The 27,128-nt window shown below is 39.0% G+C and overlaps 1 protein-coding gene across 1 annotated transcript; it reads left to right on the plus strand.

Annotated features, from left to right (window-relative positions):
- Window positions 1–3,135: 3,135 nt before the first annotated feature.
- On the plus strand, window positions 3,136–7,560 carry LOC105035636 (cytochrome P450 709B1). The gene is made up of 6 exons (XM_010911255.4): window positions 3,136–3,277; window positions 3,411–3,688; window positions 4,004–4,227; window positions 6,061–6,308; window positions 6,411–6,786; window positions 6,865–7,560. Exons 1-6 carry the CDS (start codon window positions 3,216–3,218, stop codon window positions 7,294–7,296), a joined length of 1,620 nt encoding a protein of 539 aa, XP_010909557.2. The 5' UTR covers window positions 3,136–3,215; the 3' UTR covers window positions 7,297–7,560.
- Window positions 7,561–27,128: the final 19,568 nt, after the last annotated feature.

A 27,128-nucleotide genomic window follows, 5' to 3' on the forward strand; every position in this document is an offset into this window, starting at 1 on the left:
GCTCGATCGACCATCCTATCTGTATTATGCCATAGTGGTTGACCACCTTAAATCGAGATGAGCAGTCAAGCCCAGTCAACTACCATTCTTCTGTTCTGGGGTAGTTGACTACGGCACGATGTTAGTCAACTTCAATATTTTTTTTTTGTCAGATTTCGAAGAAGTATGGCTTCACTTACCAAAAAAATTTGTATTGTTGCAATCAATCTAAATTTACATGTATTTAACTGAATTTGATTCAACCAAGACTGCACCTAATGTTTGGGAATGCATTATGATCTTGTATTTCGTGTGATAATCTCGTGGATTGGAACTTTCCTTGATGCACTATATAATATCTTAATTGATAATCCTACAAGACGTGTGGAAGTAAGCCAACTTTCTAAATTGGATTAGGCACATGATTGCCGACTTTGGCCTAGACCAACCCTAGAGCTGTCAAAATGGTTCAGGGCCCATTGGCCAGCCCATTTGGCCCTAAAAATGAGCCAGATCGAGCTGAAAAATTCTGGTCCATTTATGAAAGTGGGCTTTTTGGTCCAGCCCTATAGCCCATAGGCTGAATCGGGTTAGGGTTAGGTCAGCCCATGGGCAGCCCACTTGATGCCTCAATCTTTTTTTTTGAGATTTTTCTCTCAAGTCCTTCTCTCCTCTTGTCTCCCTTTCCTCTTCTTCTACTTCGGCCGTGATATAACAACAGCTACATGAAGCCAGTCTTCTTTGCACCCACTTCCTCCGCGCCCTCCCCTCCCTCCCCGATGGTCCCACCTCCTCCGTGCCTCCCCCAGCCGGTCTTGCCTCCTCTGGATGGCCATGCAGCAGGGCGAAACTGGCATGGGGCCTGCAACGGACAGCGTGGAGGACGACGACAGGGTGGGGTTGCAGGTGGCATGCCGGAGGGGGGTGGGTGCAGGTCAGCCACTGATAGAGAAAGGTGGAGGATCGACCATAGTGGGAGGGTGGAAGGAAGGAAAAGGAGAAACAAGGAAAAAAGAAAAAAAAAAAAAAAAAAAGAAGTGGCTAGCTCGGCCTTAACCCACAACCCACGCGGCCCTAACCCACAACCCATGCGGGCTAGGGCCGGGCTGGATTTTACAGCCATTTTAATAAGTGGGCCGAGCCGATAATCACAGTCCATGTGGGCTAGAGCCGGGCCCGCCTATTTTGACAGCTGTAACCAATCCACAGAAATTCAAATAGGAATCAGCTCTGAACTCTCGAAATTCAAGCTAGGATAAAAGAAGTTCAAGACAAGACCCTATTTTTTTTTTGCTTCCCAACCAATTTTGGTCTAACTAAGCATACATGGAATCTTGAATATTAAACTAAACAATATCATCATATTTGCTCAAATCTCTATCAACTTTTTAAAATTTCTAATTCTAAGATCAATATATTAGATTTGTTTTACCATCTTAATTGATGCCTCATTTATTTCAGATGAAGAATGAATATTTGATTTTTTTCAACACCTAAACATTGCGTGGCAAATTAGATTGCTCTTAGATTCACCATATTAATGTTCTACCATTTTCAGAAGCAACAGAATAATGACCAAAACATTATGAATTTAGAGAATAATTTATAACTTTATTTATAGAAAAAATCAAGTCCATATGGTGTGTATATATATATATATATATATATATATATAATAAAATAATCATATCCCACATGGCAGCCGTCTCTTTTTCCATGCAAGTTGCTTTTGACAACCCATAGGTTCAGCTTCACTCAGTCTTTCATACTCCTCGGTATGTTGCTCTATCTGCGTGATAGCCTTTTATGTAGCTGCCCCACCTATATGGCTCCTGCATGATACGAAATTTTCTGATGGCTTATGTCATCCGCCGTATACTCAAAATGTGCAGCAGTCTTCTCAACGGACCAGAGCTAGCTCATGTGGGAGGGGTGGGTAGCAGGAGGGACTGTGGCTGAGAGAAAAGCGGGATAGAAATCGTGGTTTTAAGCTATGATTTCATTAAAATCATCGTCCAACGTACAATTTCAGTGAAGTCATGACTTCAAGATGCGATTTCATTGGTATCAAGTCACCAACCTAAAATGATAACGAAATTATGGGTTGAACTCACGATTTCACCCGTGATAACTCATCTAAATAAGATGGATTTTATGGTAATTTCAAAAATATTTTTTAAAAAAATCCTGATATTACAATGGTAATTATTCCAGCCTATTTCCTCCAACCTCTTGTGTAGCTTCCTTGAATCCGTGAATCTGAGAATTCATAGCTCTTCTTCGAAGATTTAGATATCTTTTTTCTGGATGCTTACCAGTTTTCCGTACTGTATGGAGCCAATTGGCTGAATCAGTACTGATGGCACAGACGAATAACTGGGACGTAGTCAAAGTTCGCCGCCAAATAAATGAGAGCCCTACAGCAACTAGAAGGTTTAGCACATTTAAGTAGTGGTAAATTGGATTCCCCACCACCGTGGACTGACGCAGGGAAAGAAGCATAGTCAAAGACAGCGGAGCTTGGGATCTCTCCTTGCGTCGAACCCTTCTCCACAATTTTTTATTTTTTTTGTTGTTTTCGTAGTATTCATATACCAGTTAATTCAGGGTGGCAGGACATGTGGTTGGCTTGTCCATATCATTGCAACAGCAATCTTGGTTCTGTAAGTTTTCTAGAAGCACTGATTTACCTTCTTCCACATAAAGGAGTGATTTACCTTCTTCCACGACATCAATTGTTGGATCAATTTTAATATCTATGCAGATAGATAGAAGAAAAAGATTGGAATGCTTTAAGAGCCGTGCAAGGCACGATTCAATGATTGATGCCGTGAAAAAAAAAAAAAATGATCAATCGTTCGTTTGCACGAAAGATATAACTGGATAACTTCTGGATGCTGGCTGACGCAATCCTTGCCAGCGTTCTGGATACATGGTGGGCTGCGTTCTAGATTAATATATCCTCGAAGATCACATGCCGTGAAATGTGCTAGTTTATCCTCTTCTATATATCCTCAAAGATCACATGGTGTGTGATGCTCTCTAGATTGAGTACAAACCAAATAAGACATTGAACTTTCATTGGACAAAGCCAATAATGCACAGAACAAGCCTCTCCTTGCTTGCATCATCCATGATCTCATTTACAGTGAGCAAACAAGAAACCACAATCACCAGTTTGTGATAGCCACATTTCTCCAACAAACAAAATACCCAAAACTTATGGTATAAATAACATGACAATCTCCCTCCAATGCTACCATATCTTTAGGGAAGGTTTCAAAGGTTTGCTTGCTAGGTGGTTCATTCATCAAACTTCTTTTTTTTTTTTTTTGGAGTCCTGAATCGCTGCTCCTTTACATCTTTAACTTTAAGCAACTAAAGTTTTGAAGAACTTGTCACTAGGTTCTAACTTTGTGAACTTCTTGCAGGGAGATGAGCAATCTTGAATTGGTGTTGGGCGCGCTGGTGGTGGTGTTGATCACAAGCTTTTGGAGGGGGTTGGTATATCTTACATGGAGACCATATGCCATAACAGAGAGGTTCAAGAAGCAAGGGGTAGGAGGCCCTACTGGCAAGTTCTGGTCGGGATCACTCGAGGAGATTCAAAGCATGAGGATGGCCGGAAGAAAGCTGATCTTGGACATCAACTCGCATGATATCACTCCTAGGGTCCTGCCCCATTATCTCAAGTGGATATCACAATATGGTTTGTTTAAACTCACTAGCCTTTCTTCGTATTCTAGAGGAAGAAATCATGAACAACTCACAATTAAACAGTTAAATTCACAGATTCTTGATAATTCTTGTTCATTCCTGCTAGAAAGAATACACAGAGTCACAAATTTGAGCCGTCAAAAAATGCTCATAAACATTGTTCATGCACCCAAGAACATGGAAATGAGCTGATCTGTAACAAGTCAAGCTGGACTTTAATTACTGTATTACACGACACAATTCAACCGCAAAAAATCAAAAGTTAAAACCTTGTTAAATTTCTTAATTATGTTGCTGCATGCCACAGGAGAAACATTTTTATATTGGTTTGGACCCCATCCAAGGATATGTATCACCGACCCAGAGTTGGCTAAACAAGTGTTGTCAAACAAATTTGGTTTCTTCCCAAAGGTGACACCAATTCCCAGCGTACTGGCTTTATTCGGTAAGGGTTTGCCCTTCACTCAAGGGTCGGAATGGGCTAGGCACCGGCATGTTATCAGTCCTGCTTTTACAATGGATAAGCTCAAGGTCAGTTACCTATGGGTCTTTCATATTTTACAATGGTACAACCCTTAGCACCATAATCTTTTTTAACAGAACAGGTTACCATGATAACACTTAAAAAGGATTCAAGTTTATATATAGACGCGCACGCACACAAAAAGATCCATCCATACATACATACGTACGCACACACATACACACATATAGATATAGATATGGGTTAAGAAATCAACATGATATCAGTACCATTGCGAATGAGATTTTTTTTTTTTTCCTATACCCCAAAAGAGAACCTAGAATCAGCCTAGGGTTAATTGTCCTTTTCTTGACTTCTTTGGCACTACTACTACAATCTTAATGCTTCTATATAATGAGAATGATTGTTTGCCCTAAATAAAGTGGAATGGAGGAAAATATTTCAGTCGACCAATCCCAACTAGTTTGAGACCAAGACTTAGTTTGAGTTAAGTTGGCTTTGATACCATATATTAAAAATATGATGCAAAAGAGGCCAAATGTTGGATCCTATTTCATTAATTAATTTTGTTAGGATTTGACGCCTCGAGATTCAGCCCACATTGAGCCTACAGTGAGGTTCGCGATGAAAAATGGAGTTCAACGAGATCAAGATCACCCAAAACGGAACTCGAACGGAGAAGATATGAGCTTTTGAAGTCGGCACGAGACCCGAGGGGCGGAGGACCGCTGGCGGCCGACGGCAGGCAGAGCAGCGGTGGTGCACAGCCCAAGCGGGGCCAACGCACGGGAGCGCGACCCAGGCGTGCGGCCTAGCCCGTGCGTAGGCCCGCGCGCGTGGGCCGGCCCAAGCCCAGGCGTCTTGCCTGGGCCTGTACCCCGATCCACCGTGGACCGGACGGTCCATGGCTAGGCCTGTGGACCGCGTGGACATTTTCCACACATTTTTTGCGGTCGCACCTGGGCATGTACCCCGGTCCACCGTGGACCGGACGGTCCACGGCTAGGCCTGTGGACCGTGTGGACATTTTCCATACGTTTCTCACTGTCCACGGCATTATTCCATTGACCAGAGTGCGATCGAAGGGCTTGGGTTGATCTGATTCTCGATCCAACGGTCCAGATCCTTATATGGGTTTGATTAGGACTCTTAAACCTAATCTAATTGGGTTTAAGTCCTTTAAAAGGGCGTGTGACGCACAGAGGAAAATTGGGGTGATTCGATTTTTTTGCTGAGGATGCCGTGCGGAACCCGAGAAGAAAAAGAGAGAGGCGTGAGGCCGCTGAGAGAGAAGGAGCAGGGCTCCTGAACAGCGGACGCCGAGCACTTTAGGGGTTCAGGAGGGTCTTCCAAGAGAGAGTTTTTGTGAGGAAAACTTCAGGTGAGAGAGAAATTGAGTGTACGAGAGTTGAGGGTGAGATCTCCTCTTGTAAATTTTTTTTTTCATAGTGAAGTTTGCATGCCCCGTAGAGGCGAGTCTTTTTATGGCTGATCTACATATTTTGATTGTTTTTGTTTTGTTTCTTCTTTCTTCCTGCTGCATCGCGTTGTACCGAAAAAATTTTGAGAGGTGGTGTCCTGACCAGACATCCACTCAATAAATTTTGATCTTTGTGTTTGATTTCTATGTTGATTTTCTGGCACCGTGACTCCAGTACAAAATTGCTTCATGTTTTTTCAATTTGTCAAAGAACTAAAGTAAACAATCACTTTTCTTGAACCATCATCATGAGTTCAGTCATCGTTCAAGACTATATGTCTATCAATTTATTTGAACTTTAATAATAGTACTAAGAGACCACATAATGCAAGGGTGGCTGGCATGATTTGTGTGTCTGCACACATGTTAACATGTAATCTAACTGCATTTAGTTTGATAGATGATGACAAATAAGATGGCAGAATGTGCTCAACCCATGCTAGAACGGTGGCAAGAACAGGCGACTAAAACTGGTGGCCAAAGAGAGATAGAGGTCAGCAGCCAATTTCAAGAGCTAACAGCAGATGTAATCGCCCACACAGCTTTTGGAAGCAGTTATGCAGAGGGCAAGGTAGTCTTTCTGGCACAAAAAGAGCTCCAGTCACTTGCAGCAGAAAGTATTCTCAATGTCAGCATCCCTGGATATAAGTAACTCATTTTTCCTTTTATCCTTTCAAGACTATACTATGATCCATATTCCATAAAACAACGCTTTGTAAGTCTAACTACAATCATATCCTTTTTTACCAGATATCTACCTACAAGGAGGAATCTGCACAAGCGGAAGCTAGAAAGAAGAGTGAAAAGCACACTGATGCATATCATACAGGGCCGATTAGATTCGAAGGACTCCAGCCATGGAAATGATCTGCTTGGGCTGATGATGGAGTCTTGCAGATTGGACCCTGGTCAAGAGCAAAAGGGTCAAATATTGAGCATCAATGAGATCATAGATGAGTGCAAGACATTCTTCTTTGCTGGACAGGACACCACCTCCCATTTGCTTACTTGGACGGTGTTCTTGTTGTGTACCAACCAAGAATGGCAGGAGAGGCTCAGAGAGGAGGTGCTCAGAGAATGTGGAACAGAAATTCCCAATGCAGACATGCTCAGCAAGTTAAAATTGGTATATTTATCAGACACAACATACATCCTCCAGCATAATTTGTCTTTAAGTGATTTACGTCATCATCTCTTTTTGCAGGTTACCATGGTTCTCTTGGAAGCCTTGAGGCTCTACGGTCCAGTAGTCATGATGCAAAGAAATGCTGCTAAAGATATGACCTTGGGAAACCTCGTGATTCCAAAGAATACCAGACTAACAATACCAATTGTAATTATTCACAGAAATAAAGAGGTTTGGGGAGCTGACGCTGATGAGTTTAATCCGCTTAGATTCAAGAATGGGATATCAAAAGCAGCCAAGCATCCCAATGCACTACTTGCATTCTCGATAGGACCAAGAGCATGCATCGGTCAAAACTTTGCAATGTTGGAAGCCAAAACCGTGACCGCCATGATCCTCCAGAGGTTCACATTATCTCTCTCCCCAAACTATATACATGCACCAGTGGAAATGCTTACCCTACGGCCCCAGTATGGGCTTCCGATACTTCTATCACCCCTGAATGTCTGAAACACCCATTCCATTATTAGCAGAGGCATCTCTATATGTACATGATTGTGCCATGTCATGTTACTATCTCATACTATCTTCGGTCAGGGCTTGGTCTTGATGATTTTTGGCTTGTTAATGTTTTAAGATCCCTGATGTGTGTAAGAGACACTCATCTGTCATTAGTTCACTTCTCTATATGTATATAAGTGTGCCATGTAACGTTATTATCTTCCATGAGAACTTGGTCTTGATAAATCTAGATATCTGTATTGCATTCAGGCACATGCTTTTAGAGTTTTTTCTGATTAAACTATTGGAGGCACACAAACATAATGGAAGTTTAGGCATTTATTTGACAAATCTTTTAAAATTTGAAGTCACATTTTTATCGTAGATAGTTAGCTTCATGAATCTTTTATATATAATCGACTCAGATATTTAGTCTTCCCAATGAGTTAATGGAAATAGTTATTACAGATAGAGAGGAAAGACATTGATAACAGAAGTAACATGTATTCTATCAAAAGGAAAAAAAAAAAAAAAAGAGATAGATATATGTAGATGTACCTACAATTTCAGGCATATGATCATTAATAGGTCTTATTTACTACATCCTTCAATGGAAGGAAAAAAATAACAAATAAGAATTTTCTAACAAAAAATTTAAGAAACCCCTCTTCTGTAAGAAACAAATAACAACAAGAAGTAAAGGTCAGTACCTTTGCTGAGATCATGAGCTCCTTATCAACATTTCTGACAATAGTTAATCTCTTGAACAACCCAGTGGAATGGGGTTCGAGTCACAGCAGACACTGTGGCTTAGATTAAATGTTAGAATGCATATGACCGATAAGGAGCCGATCCTGATGGCCTGGGCGCAGGGTTTAGAAGAGATTTTTGGTTCTCTAGCTTGTGGTAGTATTGGGGTGATGTACTCATCCATTGGGCTTGATCATAGATTAGTCCATATGGTGGGGAGGGGAGTCTCCTTCTAAAATTACTCTCTAAATCAAACATTCTTCAATAGGGATTGGAGTCCTATGGTCACATCCAAGGGGGTAGTTGTGTCGAATCAGCCCTCTCCAATCCTTTTTTTTTCTACCAAAAAAAAAAAAGTAATTTTTTCTCTATTTTCCAAACCTCGATTCCAAACACATTTATATGAGACCTTTTTATTTATACACATAAGGTCATGCTATACAACACCACAAAAGCTCCAGCTATTTGGCTGCATTATTTAAGATGGCTTATTTGAAACTTTCATCATATTGCATCTCTAATTGGGACTTGTTCAAAAGTGTCAAGTCTATGGATGAGGCTATAAGGCACATTTGCACGGGTATTGCACAAAATGGTTATTGAAGCACGTGCTTTTCAAATTATGTTTTGCCTTATCTTATGACCTAATCCTTTCCAACTCAACTCAATTAAGCTTTAGTTCCAAACTAGCTAGGGTTGGCTACATGAACCCTTTTCCACCATTCTACTTGGTTTAAAGACATTTTCAGAAAGATGTGGAAATGTCAAGTCCTTCCTTACTACTTCATATCATGTGATTTTTGATTTACTTCCATCCCCTTTTACTTCTACATGTATCAAATCACTCCATACCAATCCAACCCTCAGCCTACATTGTATATGTCCAAACCATCTAATTTGTCCTTGTCTTAATCTATCCTCAATTAGTGTTACATCCACCCTTTTATGAATGGCTTCATTTTTTATTCGATTTTTTCTTGTATCACCACATATCCATTTCGACATTCTCATATGGGTCACACTTATCTTGTGCACAGGTTATTTTCTAATTGCCCAATATGGTTGTCCTATGAGATTTTTTCTTCAATTTGCTAGATATTCTATGATCATATAATATCCTAGTTATGTTTCTCCATTTATCAAATCTATTTTAATCATATGAATAACATCCTCTTCTCCCCTTATTTATGAATAATTAAATCTTAAATATAAAAAATGATCACTCTTAAAAACTTCATAATCCTCAGTTTCACACCACATTCATTTTTATTTCCAATTTTATTAAAATCTCATTCCTTGAATTACATGTTGGTCCTACTTAACCAAAAATGTTTGGAATCTAATGCACTCTTCCATAATTCTAACTCACAATCAATCCCATTGTTAGTTTCATCCACTAAGATTATATTATTCATACATAAGATGCTCAAAGGAATATTGTTCTAAATATGTTTGGTAAGTACATCCATAGCTAATACAAAAAGATAAGAATTTAGAGCACATCCTTAATCAAGATTTTACATCCGGGCGGAATGGGGGTGTCCCGATCATCCCATCCTATTTTTGTGAGAAAATAAGATCAAGATAGGGTTGGGACTCTGAAACCTATCCATCTAGAGAAAGAAGAAGAAAAAGCAAAGAAAGAATGGAAGGTGGAAAAAGGAAAAGTGAAAGGAAAGAAAAAGAAGAAAAATGAAAGAAAGAAAGGAAGGGAGAAGAAAAAGAAAGTTAGAAAAGAAGGAAGAAAGGAAAGAGAGAAGAAGAAAAAAGAAAAAGAAAAAAAGGGATGATAAAAAGAAAGAAAAAAAAGGAAAGAAAGGAAGGTAGAAGAAAAGAAAAAAATAAGAAAGGTGAGAGAAAAGCTACAGAGAGAGATGGATGATATCTATTGGGATGCATAATCAGGACAGTTGTGGTATAAGACGGGATAGTGGGACATCCCATTCTATAGAGATACCAAGATACCTCTATCACACAGGATTTAAAACATTATCCTTAATATAAAACTAAACTTATTATGATTAAAACTAACTAATACTACTACCAATAGTTCTCATACTAGTAACCGCTCTATTGTACATGTCCTCAATTACACTAATATATCTAAGAGACTCTATTATTTTCTAGCACCCATCATATAGCTTCTCAAGGATAAGGTTCACTGAACCGTCTGGAACCAGATAATTTGTGTTAGATGTGTACCTTGGATGTCAGATCGGCTGACACATTCCTGTACAGAACTAAGGGCAAATTTATAATTTTGACTATAAATGAATAAAAGGGTTATTCTTCTATCACATTGTGTACATTGTGTCAGTGATACATTCTTTGAGTTAGTGGAAATGTAAATTCATATTTTTAAGAGTTAAAAATTTAAGGCATGAATTTACGTAACTAACTCATAAACTGCTCCTGACCATAGGATCATCACGAGGATGGTGATCGATCTAGAAGGTTGGTGTACAATCGCTTCCTTAGGGTAGATAAGTCTTGAGTCTATGGTGTGGAGACACCAGAGTGAGAGTACAGGTATTCGTTGAGAACGAGAGTACTGAGCGTGACCACCTCGAGCAGTCATAAGGAAGTCTACCTTCTCGTCGATGACTAGCTCGATGCTACAGTTGTGTGTCTAGTTCTTTGACCTGAGGTGCATCGACGGTTCACTTTGAGTATGTTATAGTTTGACTACATCATAACTCGGTCTCCTAACCATTCAGAACCCTGAGGTGTATGTTGGCTGTAGCATATCCATTGTAGGAACCAGATCCACCAAGATGGGATCTATCAACCTCGATAGATGAGAGAAGTAGTCATATGATGATCGAAAGATCGAGCCCTTAAGCCCATGGCCATGGCAGAGTGAAATAATAGAAAAAAGTTTTCCATTGGATTTCACATCGGACTTAGATCGATCGATTGATTCATATGACTGATGTTGGGTTTGACGAGTTCACCTTAACCCTAATTCAGTCGGGACTCATGATAGAGGAACTCAATCACATAGGTAGCTGCACCAAGAGGTTCATCTTTAGTTCTGATGGATTGCCACTATATACTGTTAGGTGTCACTAGTGGATTTTGAGAGCAATTAGAATGATTTTGATGATCGATCATTCTAATTGTCTGAATCAAAAGAGTTCTGGTCCATCGAAAGGAGTTTCGATGATGTCGATGATGAGATCACGACATGTCTCATTACCATACAGAATTGAATCTAACTGGATCACACAAATAAGGGTTAGGGTCTAGATGTCATTAATTGAGTTACCCCAATTGATTTGGATAAGATCCAATTAGGTTCAAAGAAATCGTGCTAGCACTCGATTGAGCCTAACTTTCTCCTCGTGTAATCTTTTCTGTCTCTACGGAGCCAAATGTGATCTAGCTCATCCAGAGAACCTTGAAAAGATTTCTCTTAGTCTAATTAAAGCTTGTCCAGCTTAGAAAAGACTTGTCTTAATTTATGAGATGAATTTAAGACAACACCTGCTAATTTCTAACAGCTGCCAATTTCATTTTAGGACATCTGTCAAAAGTTGACATATGGGTCTTAAACTGAAGAGGATTCATTGGAGAATTTTTATGGAGTATCCACATATCCAAACCACTTTAAATTGGATGCCATAATCAGATTATGGCGTAAGCTCAATTGGATTTAAAGTGGGCACCCCAAATGGATAAGAACCAAAGAGTCCTGATAAACTTGGACTCTTTGGCGCCACCTTATTTGTGCTTATCCAATGTTGGTGCCAACATAGGAGAGAGAGCTTGGGGATTCTTATCTGATGTGATGAGATGATATCACTTCATCAATCAAAATTTTTTCAGAATTTATTGAAATTTTTTGATTGGTCGAATGATGTGGCACTGCGCAGCATACAGGATCTATATAAATCCTGTTGTACTTAGGGTTTTGAGATAGAACTTATTTTATGCAAAAAACCCATTAGCTGCTGCCCCCTCCCCTCTTCTCTATATCCTCTCTGCTCTCTTTCTCCCCTCTTCACGTCCAAGAAGTTAGACATTTATCTGGTAAAGGTACAAGGCGTGGTGACGCCTGGAACAGAATGCTGCAGGACATCTTCGACAGGCTGCTGCTCCAACTTCAGAAGGAGTTCTGAAGTACTTCCAAATCAGATATTGATCTGACTTTTGGAGCATAGAATTGTAAGGAGAAGGCATTCTAGATTCTACTTGAGTGGATACTGGTAGAGGCCAGGTGCTTGCATGGCTACATCAGAACCTCAGGCAGTGCTGCGATCATCTACAAGGTAATTAGATTACCCTTGAGGTATGTCTATATTTCTCATACTTTTAGATTTAATTTTAGATCTAATAGATAATAAAATTAGATCTAATAGATATTAGATCTAAAATAATTTAGGATAAAAAAAATAAAATTTATTCTGCCCCAGATTTGGTGAAATCTAGAAGATCCTACATAAGAAAAAGATGATTTTTCCTTCAAGTGGTATAGAGCCAGGTTGTTGGCTCTATTTCAGATCTATTTTAGATCTGATTTTAATTTTAATTTATCTTATATTAAATAATTTCAGATATTATATCAGATATGATAGGATCTGAAATTAGAATATTTAAAATTAAATCTAAGAAGATCTAACATGCATGAAATGCATAATTAGACTAGGATTAATTGAATCCATGTATAGTCTTAAGTTTTATATTTCAATGAGATTAAAATATGTATTAAATATAATTTATTATTTATTTATTTTGATGTTATAATTATTATAATCAGATCAAAAAATAGAAAATAAAATTTTAATTATTTCATAAAATTGATCTGTTGCATGCCTAGACTAGTTGTAGAATTATTCTAGTAACTTATCTAGAATAGTTTTTATTTTGAATAGTTCAATTTAAATTCTATTTTTTAGATATTACATGTGATGTATCAGATCTAAAAGCATGTTAATTAGATTGATTTTTGATACATGAGATGTATGCAAAGCATGTATTAGTTAGATCTTAAATTGTATATGTGATATGTTAATTTAGATCTAACTAGTTTTGTAGTTAAATTTATATTTCTGATTAAGATGTTCCTCATGGCCGTCCAGTCATAAGAACAAAGTAGAGTTTTAAGACTCTCTCTTCCCATTCAATGGGGTGTTCATATGACGTGTAGGGGTGCCGTGTGTTCATCCTTAATTAGAAATCAAAACTTACTTTTCTGCAAAATCCTAGATCCTGAAACCCTAGAATTTGTTTTACATGCTTTGTTTATGAACCCAAACTTAACTAATGTATTGAGCTTATGAAATTAAGTTAGGTCTAAAATTGAGAATTTTAGATCTAAGACATTTTCATAAGATTGGGTTCGGGCTTGGGTAGTTCAATTAGGTCTAGCAGTTGATCAAACCGAATCAAGAGTTGGTTAGGTGGGATCATGAAAGCTAATAATTGACCAGCCTAATAGGATTAAGTCTGGATCAAGGTTGAATCATATTTAGATGTGACTCGATCAAGTTAAGACCTAATTTGGCTCAGTGGTTAAAGCCTGGATTGTAGACTAACTCAATTAGTTCTGGTTCGATAATTTGGTGTCTAAGGTAAGTTGGGCAGATGCGACCGACTGATTTTTAATTGGGAGCTACTCGACTCGAATGCGTTCTTGTCGAGTTAATGGCATATCCCTCCCATCGGTCTCACTTATCTGGCCATATGTGTTGATCCAGTTCTGATTTGAGGTGGCTAACAATTCGAGCTGACCCATGCCACTAGGTTAGTCATAATTGTTATGACTATGTCAAGTCAAGTTTAAAGAGACCTAAATCAAATCTTTCTAAGAAAATATTAAGTCTAGGTCTTCCACCATTGTGGATGTGCGGGCCCTTTTCGAGGTTGATTGTTCTCGACTGGTTACAGTGGCTCAGTTACATCGAGAAGACACAACCATGTCCATTAGGCATTGGATGCTACAGATTAGAGGATGGGTTGGGCTCAATATTTTGGATACGGTGAGGGACCCAATCAGGAATCTAGTTTGTGCAAATGGTGGGTTTGGCTTAACTAAGGATTGGAGCAATATCTTGGATACGGTGAGCTTCATGAATTAGAGACCATGTTTTGGGTGCAACATGATTAGAGAATCATTGGACAAGAGTTGTCCACTCATCGGTTGATCCATCACCAATAACTGTTAGGTGAGGTGATGAGCCAGTCGGTGAGACTGCACCACCCACTAGAAATCACTAATCACGGAGATTTTCACATCTCTACCAAGGGAGTGTAGGGATCTGAAAAAATAGTGGGAGCCTAATTTGTTTAAAAATGAAAACCCTAAACAAATTGGTTGAGTCTGATTACAAAATCTAACTAAAAACTTTAGACTCTCTACAGAAAATATGTCTGCCTCAAACCTCCTGACCAAAATTCTAGACACTCATAGACTGACTGGACCAAATTTTAAGGACTGATTGAGGAACTACAGAATTATTCTGGGTTCCAAAAAATTGACTCATGTCTTGGACCAGAATCTACCTGCCATGCCAGCACGTCCGACTGCTGAACAGAGAGCTTCTCTGGAAAACTAGACGGATGATCATAACAAAGCTAGGTACTACATGTTGGGTGTAATGTCTGATGATTTGCAGCACCAACATGAAAATATTTTGACTACCCACCAAATGTTGGGTCACCTACAAGAGTTGTTTGGTGAACAGAGTCGCGTGGCCAAGTATCAAGTATGTCAAAGATTTTTTATGGCCAAGATGCGTGATGGGCAATCAGTCCAAGATCATTGTTTGACAATGATCAAGGATCTTGAGGAGCTTGAGAAGCTCGGTATCATCTTAGACAAGGATTTTTAGATTGATGTGATCCTTCAATCCTTGTCCGATGCATATGGTCCGTTCATCATGAACTTCCATATGCATAAGATGCAATGTACCTTGGCCGAGTTAATGAATATGCTGGTTACGGCTGAGCTTTCAATGAAAGGTTCAAAAAGCTTAGTTCTTACTGTGGAGTAGACTTCTTCGAAGAGAAAGTCTTTTGGAAAGAAAAAGAAGTCCGTGAAGAAGCAGAAGGTGGATGGCAAGAACAAGAAGACAGGATCGAAGAAGAAGGCTTCTGAAAAGGAAAAGTATTTCCACTGTCAGTCAGAAGGCCATTGAAAGTGAAACTGTCCTCAGTACCTGGCCACCCTGAAGAACAAGAAGGATGGTCCTTCTGGAGGTATGCTCATTATCGAATCTAATCTTATAGTTTCTTCTGCATCCAGTTGGGTGCTTTTGACTCTAGTTCTAGTGCTCATTTGTGCACTTCTATGCAGGGTCTTGAGGAGAGCAGGAGGCTGAGGGATGGGGAGATGATCCTACGTATCGAGAATAGATCAAGAGTTGCTGCTGTGACCGTAGGAACCTACCCTCTGCGATTACCGTTAGGATTAGATTTAGTTTTAAGAGACTGTTATTATGTGCCTATAGCAAGCAGGAATTTGATTTCTATTTCATGTTTAGCACAAGAAGGCTATGTGATTAGCTTTCATAAGGACCATTGTAACATATTTTATGAAAATAATAAAGTTGCAAATGGTTTTGTTATTAATGGTCTCTATGAGTTACATGTTGATGTATCTATTTTTAATATTGAGCAAAATGTGAATGCCATAGGAATTAAAAGGTCTAGAGATAGTCTAAATGATAAGTATCTGTGGCACTTAAGGCTAGGTCATATAGCGGAAGATAGGGTTAACAAATTGAAAAAATCCGAGCTACTGAGTCTGTTGACTTTCGAGTCATATCCAGTTTGTGAATCATGCTTTCAAGGCAAAATGACCAAGCTCCCTTTTGTGGGACATGGGGAAAGGGCCACAGACCTACTTGCCCTAGTACATACGGATGTGTATGGCGCATTTGATGTGCCGGCTAGAGGCAACTTTGTCTACTTCATTACCTTTATCGATGATATATCTAGGTACGGATATGTGTTTCTAATGAAACACAAGTCTGAAGCCTTTGAAAGGTTCAAAGAATTCAGACATGAGGTAGAAAAATAAACAGAAAAGCCCATTAAGGTTCTTCGATCAGATCGAGGAGGTGAATACCTTAGTCAAAAATTCCTAGACTATCTTAAGGATAATGGTATAGTCTCTCAATGGACTCCACCTGGAATGCCTCAACTCAACGGAGTTTCAGAATGGAGAAATCGGATCCTATTAGATATGGTCCGTTCCATGATGAGCTTCACAGACCTTCCAGAATTTTTTTGGGGATATTGTCTCATGACAACAATTTATGTATTGAATAGGGTTCCTTCTAAAACCATTCCTACCACACCATATGAGATATGGCATGGTAAGAAGCCAAGTCTGAATCATCTCAAAATTTGGGGTTGTCCGGCTCATGTCAAGAGACAGCAGACGGACAAGTTAGAGTTCAGGTCTTTTAAAGCTCGATTCATAGGATATCCTAAAGAGTCATTAGGATATTATTTTTATATTTTGAAAGATCACAATGTGATTGTGAGTTGAAATACTATTTTTTTAAAAAAAATAGTTTATTCAAGATGGTGGCATCGGAAGAATAATTAAGCTCAAGGAGAATATCTCCCAAGAGCAACGAGCTAAAGAACCTGAGGAACCTAATCAATCAGAACCAGTCCTAATACAACCTCTTCCACCTCGTAGATCGACTAGGGTTTCTCATCCTCCTGAAAGGTACTTAGGTACCATACAAGAGGATGTAGAGGAAATGATCCTCATGGGAAATGGGGTTCATGGTGATGATCCCAAGACCTATGATGAGGCGATATCAGATATCGACTTCGAGAAATGGTTAGAGGCAATGAGATTAGAAATTGACTCGATGTACTCAAACCAAGTCTGGACCTTGGTAGATCCACCTGAAGGTATTATACCTATTGGGTGTAAATGGATCTTCAAGAGAAAGATAGGTGCAGATGGGAATGTGGAGACATTCAAGGCTAGGCTCGTAGAGAAAGGTTATAGTCAGCACGAAGGTATTGACTATCAGGATACCTTCTCGCCCGTAGCCATGCTAAAATCCATCCGCACATTGCTTGCTGTTGCAGCCTATTTTGATTATGAAATATGGCAGATGAATGTGAAAACGGCGTTCTTAAATGGATATCTTAAGGAAGATATCTATATGGAACAGTCGCTTGGTTTCACATCCAGTGATGATGATCACAAGGTCTGCAAACTGCAAAGGTCCATTTATGGACTTAAGCAAGCATCTCAGAGTTGGAATACTCGTTTCAATGATGTGATTAAAATATTTGGTTTCATCAAGAATGAGGAGCAACCATGTGTGTTCAAAAAGATCAGTGGGAGCGTAGTTGTCTTCCTCATATTGTACATGGATGACATCCTCCTAATTGAAAATGACATTCTCATGTTGACCTCAGTCAAAGTATGGTTGTCTAAGGAGTTCTCTATGAAATATCTAGGAGAGGCATCCTTTATACTGGGTATTAAGGTCTATAGAGATAGACCAAATAGGATGCTGGAACTTTCACAGAAGATGTACATAGAAGAGGTGCTAAAAAGGTTTAGCATGGATAACTCCAAAGGAGGTTTATTGCCTTTTAGACATGGCATTCATCTCTCCAAGAAGATGTGCCCTAGCACACCTGAGGAGATTGAACGCATGAGAAAGATCCCTTATGCTTTGGCAATAGGGAGCCTCATATATGCCATGCTATGTACACGACCTGATATAGCCTATGCTGTGAGTGTCACAAGCAGATATCAGTCGAATCCAGACGAAAAGCACTGGACTTCTGTGAAATGTATCTTTAAGTACTTGAGAAGGACTAAGGATATGTTTCTAGTCTTTGGAAATGGAGAACTCCAGATTCAGGAATTTACAGACTCAGACTTTATGTCTGATATAGATGATCGAAAGTCGACATCTGGGAGTCTGTTCATTTGCAATGGTGGTGCAGTTAGCTGGAAGAGTTTCAAGCAAACGGTAATTGCAGATTCCACAATGGAGGCAGAGTATATTGCCGCATCAAAAGCTGTGAAGGAGGCATTCTGGTATAAAAAATTTACCACAGAGCTTAGAGTGATGTCATCGGATGCCATACCTCTTTACTGCGATAATAATGGTGCCATAGCTTTAGCTAAGGAGCCAAGGTCTCACCAGAAGTCCAAGCACATCGAGCGGCGATTCCATCTGATCCGTGATTACCTCGAAAAAGGTTATGTCGAGGTCAAGAGAGTCGACTCCACAGATAATGTGGCAGACCCACTGACTAAGCCATTGGGCCAACAAAAGATCGAAGCCCACCTTGAGAAGATGGGACTTAGATATGTAGAGAATTGGCATTAGGTCAAGTGGGAGTTTGTTAGATGTATGCCCTGGATGCCAGATCTGCTGACACATTCCTGTACAGAACTAAAGATAAATTTGTAATTTTGACTATAAATGAATAAAAGGGTTATTTTTCTATCACATTGTGTACATTGTGTCTGTGATACATCCTTTGAGTTAGTGGGAATGTAAATTCATATTTTCAAGAGTTGAAAATTTAAGGCATGAATTTACATAACTAACTCATAAACTGCTCCTGATCATAGGATCATTATAAGGATGGTGATCGATCTGGAAGGTTGGTGTATGATCGCTTCCTTAGGGTAGATGAGTCTTGAGTCTATGGTGTGGAGACATCATAGTGAGAGTACAGGTATTCATTAAGAACAAGAGTACTGAGCGTGACCATCTCAAGCAGTCATAAGGAAGTCTACCTTCTCGTCGATGACTAGCTCGATGCTGCAGTTGTGTGTCTAGTTCTTTGATCTGAGGTACATCGATGGTTCACCTTGAGTATGTTATAGTTTGACAACACCATAATTCGATCTTCTAGTCATTCAGAACCCTGAGGTGTATGTTGGCTGTAGTATATCCATTGTAAGAACCAGATCGCACCAAGATGGGATCTATCAACCTCGATAGATGAGAGGAGTAGTCCTATGATGATCGAAAAATCGAGCCCTTAAGCCCATGGCCATGGCAGAGTGAAATAATGGAAAAGAGTTTTTCATTGGGTTTCACATCGAACTCGGATCGATCGATTGATTCATATGACTGATGTTGGATTTGACGAGTTCACCTTCACATTAATTCAGTCGGGACTCATGATAGAGGAACTCAATCACACAGGTAGCTGCACCAAGAGATTCATCTTCAGTTCTGATGGATTGCCACCATATACTGCTAGATGTCACTGGTGGATTTTGGGAGCAATTAGAATGATTTTGATGATCGATCATTCTAATTGTCTGAATCAGAAGAGTTCTGATCCATCGAAAGGAGTTTCGATGATGTCGATGATGAGATCATGACATGTCTCATTACCATACAGAATTGAATCTAACTAGATCACACAAATAAGGGTTAGGGTCTGGATGTCATCAATTGGGCTACCCCAATTGATTTGGATAAGATCCAATTAGGTTCAAGAAAATCGTGCTAGCACTCGATTGAGCCTAACTTTCTCCTCGTGTAATCTTTTCTGTCTCTACTGAGTCAAATATGATCTGGCTCATCCAGAAAACCTTGAGAAGGTTTCTTCCAGTCTAATTAAAGCTTGTCTAGCTCAGAAAAGGTTTGTCTTAATTCATGAGATGAATTTAAGACAACACCTGCTAATTTCTAGCACCTACCAATTTCATTTTAGGACATCTGTCAAAAGTTGACATATGGGTCTTAAACTGAAGAGGATTCATTGGAGGATTTTTGTGGAGTATCCATATATCCAAACCACTTCAAATTGGGCATCATTATCAGATTATGGCATGAGCTCAATTGGATTTAAAGTGGGCGCCCCAAATGGATAAGAACCAAAGAGTCCTGATAAACTTGGACTCTTTGGCGCCACCTTATTTGTGCTTATCCAATGTTGGCGCCAACATAGGAGAGAGAGCATGGGAATTTTTATCTGATGTGATCAGATGACATCACTCCATCAATTAAAATTTTTTCAAAATTTATTGAAATTTTTTGATTGGTCGAATGATGTGGCATTGCGCAGCATACAGGATCTATATAAATCCTGTTGCACCTAGGGTTTCGAGATAGAACTTATTTTATGCAAAATATCTATTACTTGCTGCCCCCTCTCCTCTTCTCCACATCCTCCCTGCTCTCCTTTCTCCCCTCTTCACATCCAAGAAGTTGGACATTCATCTGGCAAAGGTACAAGGCATGGTGATGCTTGGAACAGAAGGCTGCAGGATATCTTCGATAGGCTGCTGCTCTAACTTCAGAAGGAGTTCTGAAGTACTTTCAAATCAGATATTGATCTGATTTTTGGAGCATAAAATTGTGAGGAGAAGATGTTCTAGATCCTACCTGAGTGGATACTGGTAGAGGCCAAGCGCTTGCATGGCTACATCAGAATCTCAGGCAGTGCTGCGATCATCTACAGGGTAATTAGATTACCCTTGAGGTATGTCTATATTTCTCATACTTTTAAATTTAATTTTAGATTTTAAATATCAGATAATAAAATTAGATCTAATAGATATTAGATCTGAAATAGCATAGGATAAAAAAAATAAAATTTATTCCATCCTAGATTTAGTGAAATCTAGAAGATCCTACACAAGAAAAAGACGGGTTTTCTTTCAATTTGAGGCATGCCAAACCATACCAGAGGCCTACTGGTGCGGCACGGATGTTCAAATCAGAAGATTGATAAAAATAGAGAAAAGAGAAGGAAAGAGAGGAAGGAAGAGCAGGGAAGGAGAGGAAAAGGCCACCGAGGATTGACAGTGGCCCAACGAGGCCGCTGAGGCCTTTAGGGCTCCTCTGAGAGAAGAGATTAGAGAGAGAGAGGGGGGAGAGAGAAATGGAGGGGGAGATCATCAGATGGTCAAAATCGACCTCACGGCATTTGTCAGCTTTACTGTGTAGCATATAAAAAAAGAAATTATGCGATGAACTGGGGTGGGTTGCCCCTATTTCTACCCTATGGATGCTATAAGGTCAATTTCAACCATCCGACGGCCTCCCACCACCTTTCTCTCCTTCCATTTCTCTTCCTCTTGCTCTCTCTATCTCTCTTTAATCTTTATTCTCCTTTTTCAGAGGAGATTGGAGCCTTGGAGGCCTCGGTGGCCCTCCAAGGGCCTCCTTCCAGTAGCCACTACCGGCATCTTCACTAGCCTCCCTTTCCTTCCCTCCCTCCGCCTCTCTCTCTCTCTTTTCTTCTCTGATTCTCCCTCTTCCTCTCTTTTGTTTCGATATCAGTTTGGACCCGATATAGTATGGTATGAAGGCGTACCGACTGTACTACCAATCGGCTAGCACGATATCTACTTTTGTGTCGATGAACCTTGTGGAAGGATCTATAATATATGCTTTCTCTAAATCAATAAAAATAATATAAAAAGTTTGTCTTTTTTCTCTATACTTCTCTAATAACCTTTGAAGGAGAAAAGTAGCTCCTATCATCGACCTTATTGGCAATAATGGCAATAAACTGAAGGGATAGATCCTCTATTGTTTTCTGCATTATGTTGCTTAGGATGGCCTTATTTAGCTTTAGGAGTATCTAACATATGCAATATATGACCTCACAAAATTGCAAAAGCAGCAGTCCTGGACTACCTCTTTTCTATAGATCTTCTCTTTTTTCACACCATTTCTCTCAATGATAATGATAACCAACTATGAGACCTAGATTGAGGAGGTCGTCGGGGGATCAAGAACTTCTCTCCTCATTTTACTAGTTAAACAAGGACTTTCATTAAGCATGTTTGATCAGATGTGATCAGCTTGTATCCATGCTTGCCACATCCATATTAGATAGCTTGAGTTATAATATCGAAATTTGGCATCAATACCTGATGTAAAAGTTAGTACTCTAGATACCAGTTGAGTCCAAACTCAAAATTGACTTGGGTATGTGTTAGATTCAGGTATACACTGACCAAATTGGACCCTAAGATATGGATGCTATAAATCAAAATTGGCAACTATACTACCTTGATTTACAGAATGAATTCAACTAAGTTTAACCAAAATCTTGAACCTCATTAGAATCTAGTTATGAAGATCAACCCTCTCGATCAGCCTCTTACATCCTTTCCCCATTGCCATGAAGTTGGTACAACCAGAAAGTTAAAGTGAAAAAGCTTCACCATTAGGTCATTAAAAGGCAAATCTTCTATGTAGGAAGAAGAAGAAGAATGGCAAAGATAAAATTGAAAGCAAGTAGAACCTCCTGATTAAGCATTCCTACTTCAACAACAAACATCTTTTATGAGGTGTTTCCAACTGCCCAGCTAAAGAGATTATGAATAAAGAAAATACCAATAGGAGTCTGATACAACAAAATCAAGAAGAATTGAGAAGTTAGGTTTAAGAAATCACAATATCTAAAGGAAGCATAAATAAACCTCAATCAGGCCAAAATAGGACTTTGCATCAAGATTCTTTGTCCCGATACCGAAGCTCGGATCAGTCAGCCGGCGGTATGGTTCGATACACTCCTATGCTATTTTATGTTAGATCCAAACTGACATAGAGAGAGGGCAAAGAGAAAATGGGAGCGTTGCTGCTAAAATCCGGATCACGATCGGAGAGGTTGGAGCGATGGTGCATCCTCCTAGAAGAGAATCTACAAGCAAGTCCTAGCTGCAGTTGGCTCTGGCAGGGACCCTCCGACGCTCAACTAATAGTAGAAATAGGTGAGGAGGAGTGTAGAGAGATTATTTTGCACACACCTTAGCGGGGTCCCTTGGAGGTCCTTTTGTAGAGTAAAGTTGAAAAACTATTTTAGAAAGTTAAGTGACCAATTCAGGCACGATGTGGCAAGAGTTTTGATCAAGATTTATGAGATGGTTATTGTATCTATCTTTTCTATTTGGAGCCAGCTAAATATCGTGGGCACCCTCGAATTTTGAAATGGGCACACCGACGAGATCGATGCTGGTGGGATCAGACCAATTTCCCGAAGGACGAAGCAAGTTCTCGACTGGAGTCGGGGATTAGCTAACTTAGATAATTTGACCATCTTCAGGTGTTGGATATGTTGGGAATAGTGTCTAAAGCCAATCATCAGCTTGTTGACGGTTGTGCTCATTTTTGTATATGTACATTAATTATGAATTAATAAAATTATTTTGATATTTTCATCACAAAATGTTTCATCTTCTAATGAACTCCTATGTTGTGGTGAAGTCCTTAGGACTATTTAGACTCGACAAAGGAGGATTTGTCGTTTAGTCCTTAAATCTGTTCGCGACCAAATGATACGTTGTTACCAAGGACGATAACGTTTATCAAGCATAGGTCGTTGTGTGCCATATAGGTTGGTTGTCCTCTTAACCAATGAGTGTGGAGACACTGGTATAGCATACAGGTGAGATGTAAGGGTACATCTGCACTGAACGTGACCGACTCTGAAGCTATTTTTGCTGTCAAGATTTGCTCCGATGAAATATGGGTATAAATATCCCTCCAACTTAAGACCGCCACGGTGACTTGCAAGCAACTCACTGCACTTAGGTACTGGACTACCTAATTTCTAATTCAGTGACGGAAGGCTGCTGGGTGCAGTCAAATACTTGACTTGTCGGTGCATGTGTCAAGATGGGATTGATCACTCCAGTTTAGGAGCTGTGTACAGTCATGTTTCAATTTAGCAAAACCTTGGCCAGGATAGTCTTTGTGAGGAGTCACAGGACTATTTGAGTTGAGCACGATTCGGATGATCTAATCAGGGTTGACAGTTTAACCCTGAGTCATCCTAAACACAGAGGTCAAAAGGATGAATTATACAGTAACCATATTCACGTAGGTTCTGAGTATTTCGATTGCGACCATTCGATCTATCCGATCATCGGGTACCATTGCTAGATGATCACTTAGATTAGTACAGAAATTGATTCCTGTGCTACCGGCTTAGGTTCGAACCTGCGGGGTCACACACATTAGAGGTTCCTATTTGATCTGATAGCTGGTGAAGAGTCCTTCATGTCTGAGATTCTGTGATCGAGAATCAGGATTCTCTGATCATGAATTCCACACATTTTGGATACCGAGGTCAAGAGTCCCACTGGTTTAGGACTCTTCGATCAGGGTTACATATCGATGAATTCTGATGCCCGATTACCCATTGGATTTGGACTCAATATTTATGAGAGGTTTAATTAATGATTTGATCACTAATTAACTCAATTTAATTGAGTAATTAATTTTGGATCAAGTCTAATTGAATTGGATTCAGTTGGGTTTAACCCGATTAGGTTAAGTGTTGACCTAATCGTCGAGATGGTTTGGTCCCTGATATGATTAGGGGTTGGGCTTAATCAATTCTTGATTTGATTAAGATTTTATTGAGCCTAATTAAGTCTAATTATGTTGGGTTTAAATTAGTCTAATTGGGCCTAACTTATTTGGTTCAATTAGGTTGGTTTAAATAATGAAACCACCTTGACCCATTCTCCCTGTGCCACCTCACTTCCACTGCGCCCATTTGAATTCACGAGAAGGAAGTTCTCATGAATTTTTCCTCATGCAAATCCCTCCTCACCCCTACTTTAATGCACCAAATGAGTGGATAAGGATGATTGGTTGGCCATTCAAATTCAAAACAAAGTTTGAATTTGAATGAGCAACCAATCTTAGCGCCTTGACCTTATCCTCTTTTAGCACCCCATTTATTACATGAGAAAATGTTTCTCATGAAATCACTCATGCACAAATTAAGCCACGCCTCCTCTTCTCATGCCCTTAGTGGATAGGGATAAATTGGTTTCCATTTGAATTCAAAATTTGATTTGAATTCAAATGTATAATTACTCATCTTTATCCTCTCACGTGGATAAGACGTTTGACATTGTTTTAAAAGGAGAGAAGAGTGGGGCATGTGCAAGAAAAATTTTGAAGAGAAAATCTGGGCGTGAGGAATCCTTGTGTGCAAGGTGAAGGTCAATATCCTTTCAAGAGAAAAAGAAAGAAAAAAAAGAAAAAGTGTGTGCAGGGTTTCAGTGAGTTCTTCAGGGTTTCAGTTGGAGTTCAGGAAGTGAGAAGGTGAGCTACGAGTGTTGTGAGCCCATCAAATTTTAGGAAGATCTTCAACATCCTCTCAAGTATGTCTGTTGATGATCCAGAGTATCCAAAGAATCGACAGACATTGATCGAAGGAGTTCGATCAGCATCGGTCGTCGAAAGGGCTCTACAACGAGCTAGCACTCGTGAGGAGTCGATCAGATCGGAAGCTTCGTGTGGACGATCCACAGAGGCCATATACACTGTGTGGCTGCATTGTGATGATCAGACTCTCCCGATAGTGATCAGATTGCGTGATCTACTACCCGCACAAATGTATTGTGTTCTGAACACATTACAGTAAAGTGTTTACTGTTCAAATTCGAATTTCAAATTTAAATGCATGCATGCTATATATCATATTTAGATCTAAGTATAGGATAAATTTATGTTAATTAATTAGATTAATTACTATTTTTTACTATAAAATCATAATTTTGAAAAGTTTTAAAATTATCATTTTATCCCTGCACTGAATTTTCTCCAAGAATGGTATCAGAGCGGGTTCTTAGATATGATATATATTTGCATGCATAGATTAAGTTGTAATCTAAAAGTTTACAATTTAAAATTTAAATTTAAAATTTAAATTTTAAAAGTTGTTCAAATTTAAAATTCAAAAAATTTGAAATTCAAATTTGAATTTTGAATTTTTAAATTTGAAATTTAAAATTCAAAATTCAAAAATTTGAAATTCAACATTTAAAATTCAAAATTTAAAATTCAAAATTTAAAATTTAAAATTTAAAATTTAAATTTTGAAATTGGTATATTTAGATATACTTGATCCAAGTAGCAAGTAATCGAATTGGGTTGGTTGCCATGGCGTCTAGTCATAGGAGAAAAGTTGAGTTTAAAGGCCCTCTCCTCCCATTCGATAGGGTCTCCTATGGCGGTAGGGGTGCCACTGTAATTATATCTCATGCAGATGAAGCAGTGAAAGAAATTAATTGTGTAGGTTCAATTGTGAAATTTATCATGAATGTGTTAGATTAGATCTAAAGGAATATTCATGATTTATTTTGATTGAGTTATTTTCTGTTATGTAATTAACAATAGGATTGCTATTTATGAAATGTTCTGATCTATTTGTGAATGAGTCAACATATTTGGTGAACAAAAAATAAAACCTTTCAAATTTGAAAATAGTTTTCGAAATGCCAAACCCTGACCCATCAGCCCAAATACTTAATTAAAAGAATTAAGTATTGTCTAGTAGGTCTAGAATTGTGAATTAAAATCTAAGATAATTGCATAAACTTGTGGGTCAATGGGCTAGATGGATTAGGTCCATAATTAGGTTAGACCTAAGGTTAGCTTAAAGAAATGGACTAAATTAGAGTAATTGGTCGAATCTAATCAAAAGTTGAATTAGATTAGATCAAGGATACTCTAGTCTCAACTCCAATAGTTGTAGTTGAATGGGTCCATATCTTTAACTAGACCAAGATGGACTTAATTCATGGCTATGCGGTGGAATCCTATTTACTAAGTTGATCAAATTAAAACTAATGAACCAGTTGGTGTCTAAGGTAAGTTTGGCAGTTTGACCAGTGGTTTTTAAGCAGGAGCTACTCGCAGTGATTCGATCTTTGACGAGTTAATGGCTTATCCCCACCACTGATCTCACTTACCTAGCCAACCTGGTGAATTAGGTTTTGATTAGATCACTTGGTGATTAGGGCTCACCCATGTCATTAGGTAAATCAGTGTGACTGATTTAGGTACTCCTAATACCGGCTTTAATTAAATCCTTTTTAATCTGACTTGGTGAAGTCAGTGGGAGGATTGAAATTGGCTGGATATTTTCTTCTCTTCGATTTTTTAATAAAATCCTCAAAAATTATTAGGTCCCTAAAAATGATTAAGTTATATTGATAACTAAATCATAGCCTCCCATTAAGTGAGTGATAATGAGTCCATTAGTTTAATAATCATTGGAGGCCCAAAGGCCTGGTGCATATTGATTAATGGAATTATCATTCATAATATGATAATTTGGTTTGAGTCTTTCTGATGGTGATCAGGTTTGCTGGCCAA

Source organism: Elaeis guineensis, chromosome 1 (genome assembly GCF_000442705.2).
Source record: "Elaeis guineensis isolate ETL-2024a chromosome 1, EG11, whole genome shotgun sequence".
Lineage (NCBI taxonomy): Eukaryota > Viridiplantae > Streptophyta > Magnoliopsida > Arecales > Arecaceae > Elaeis > Elaeis guineensis.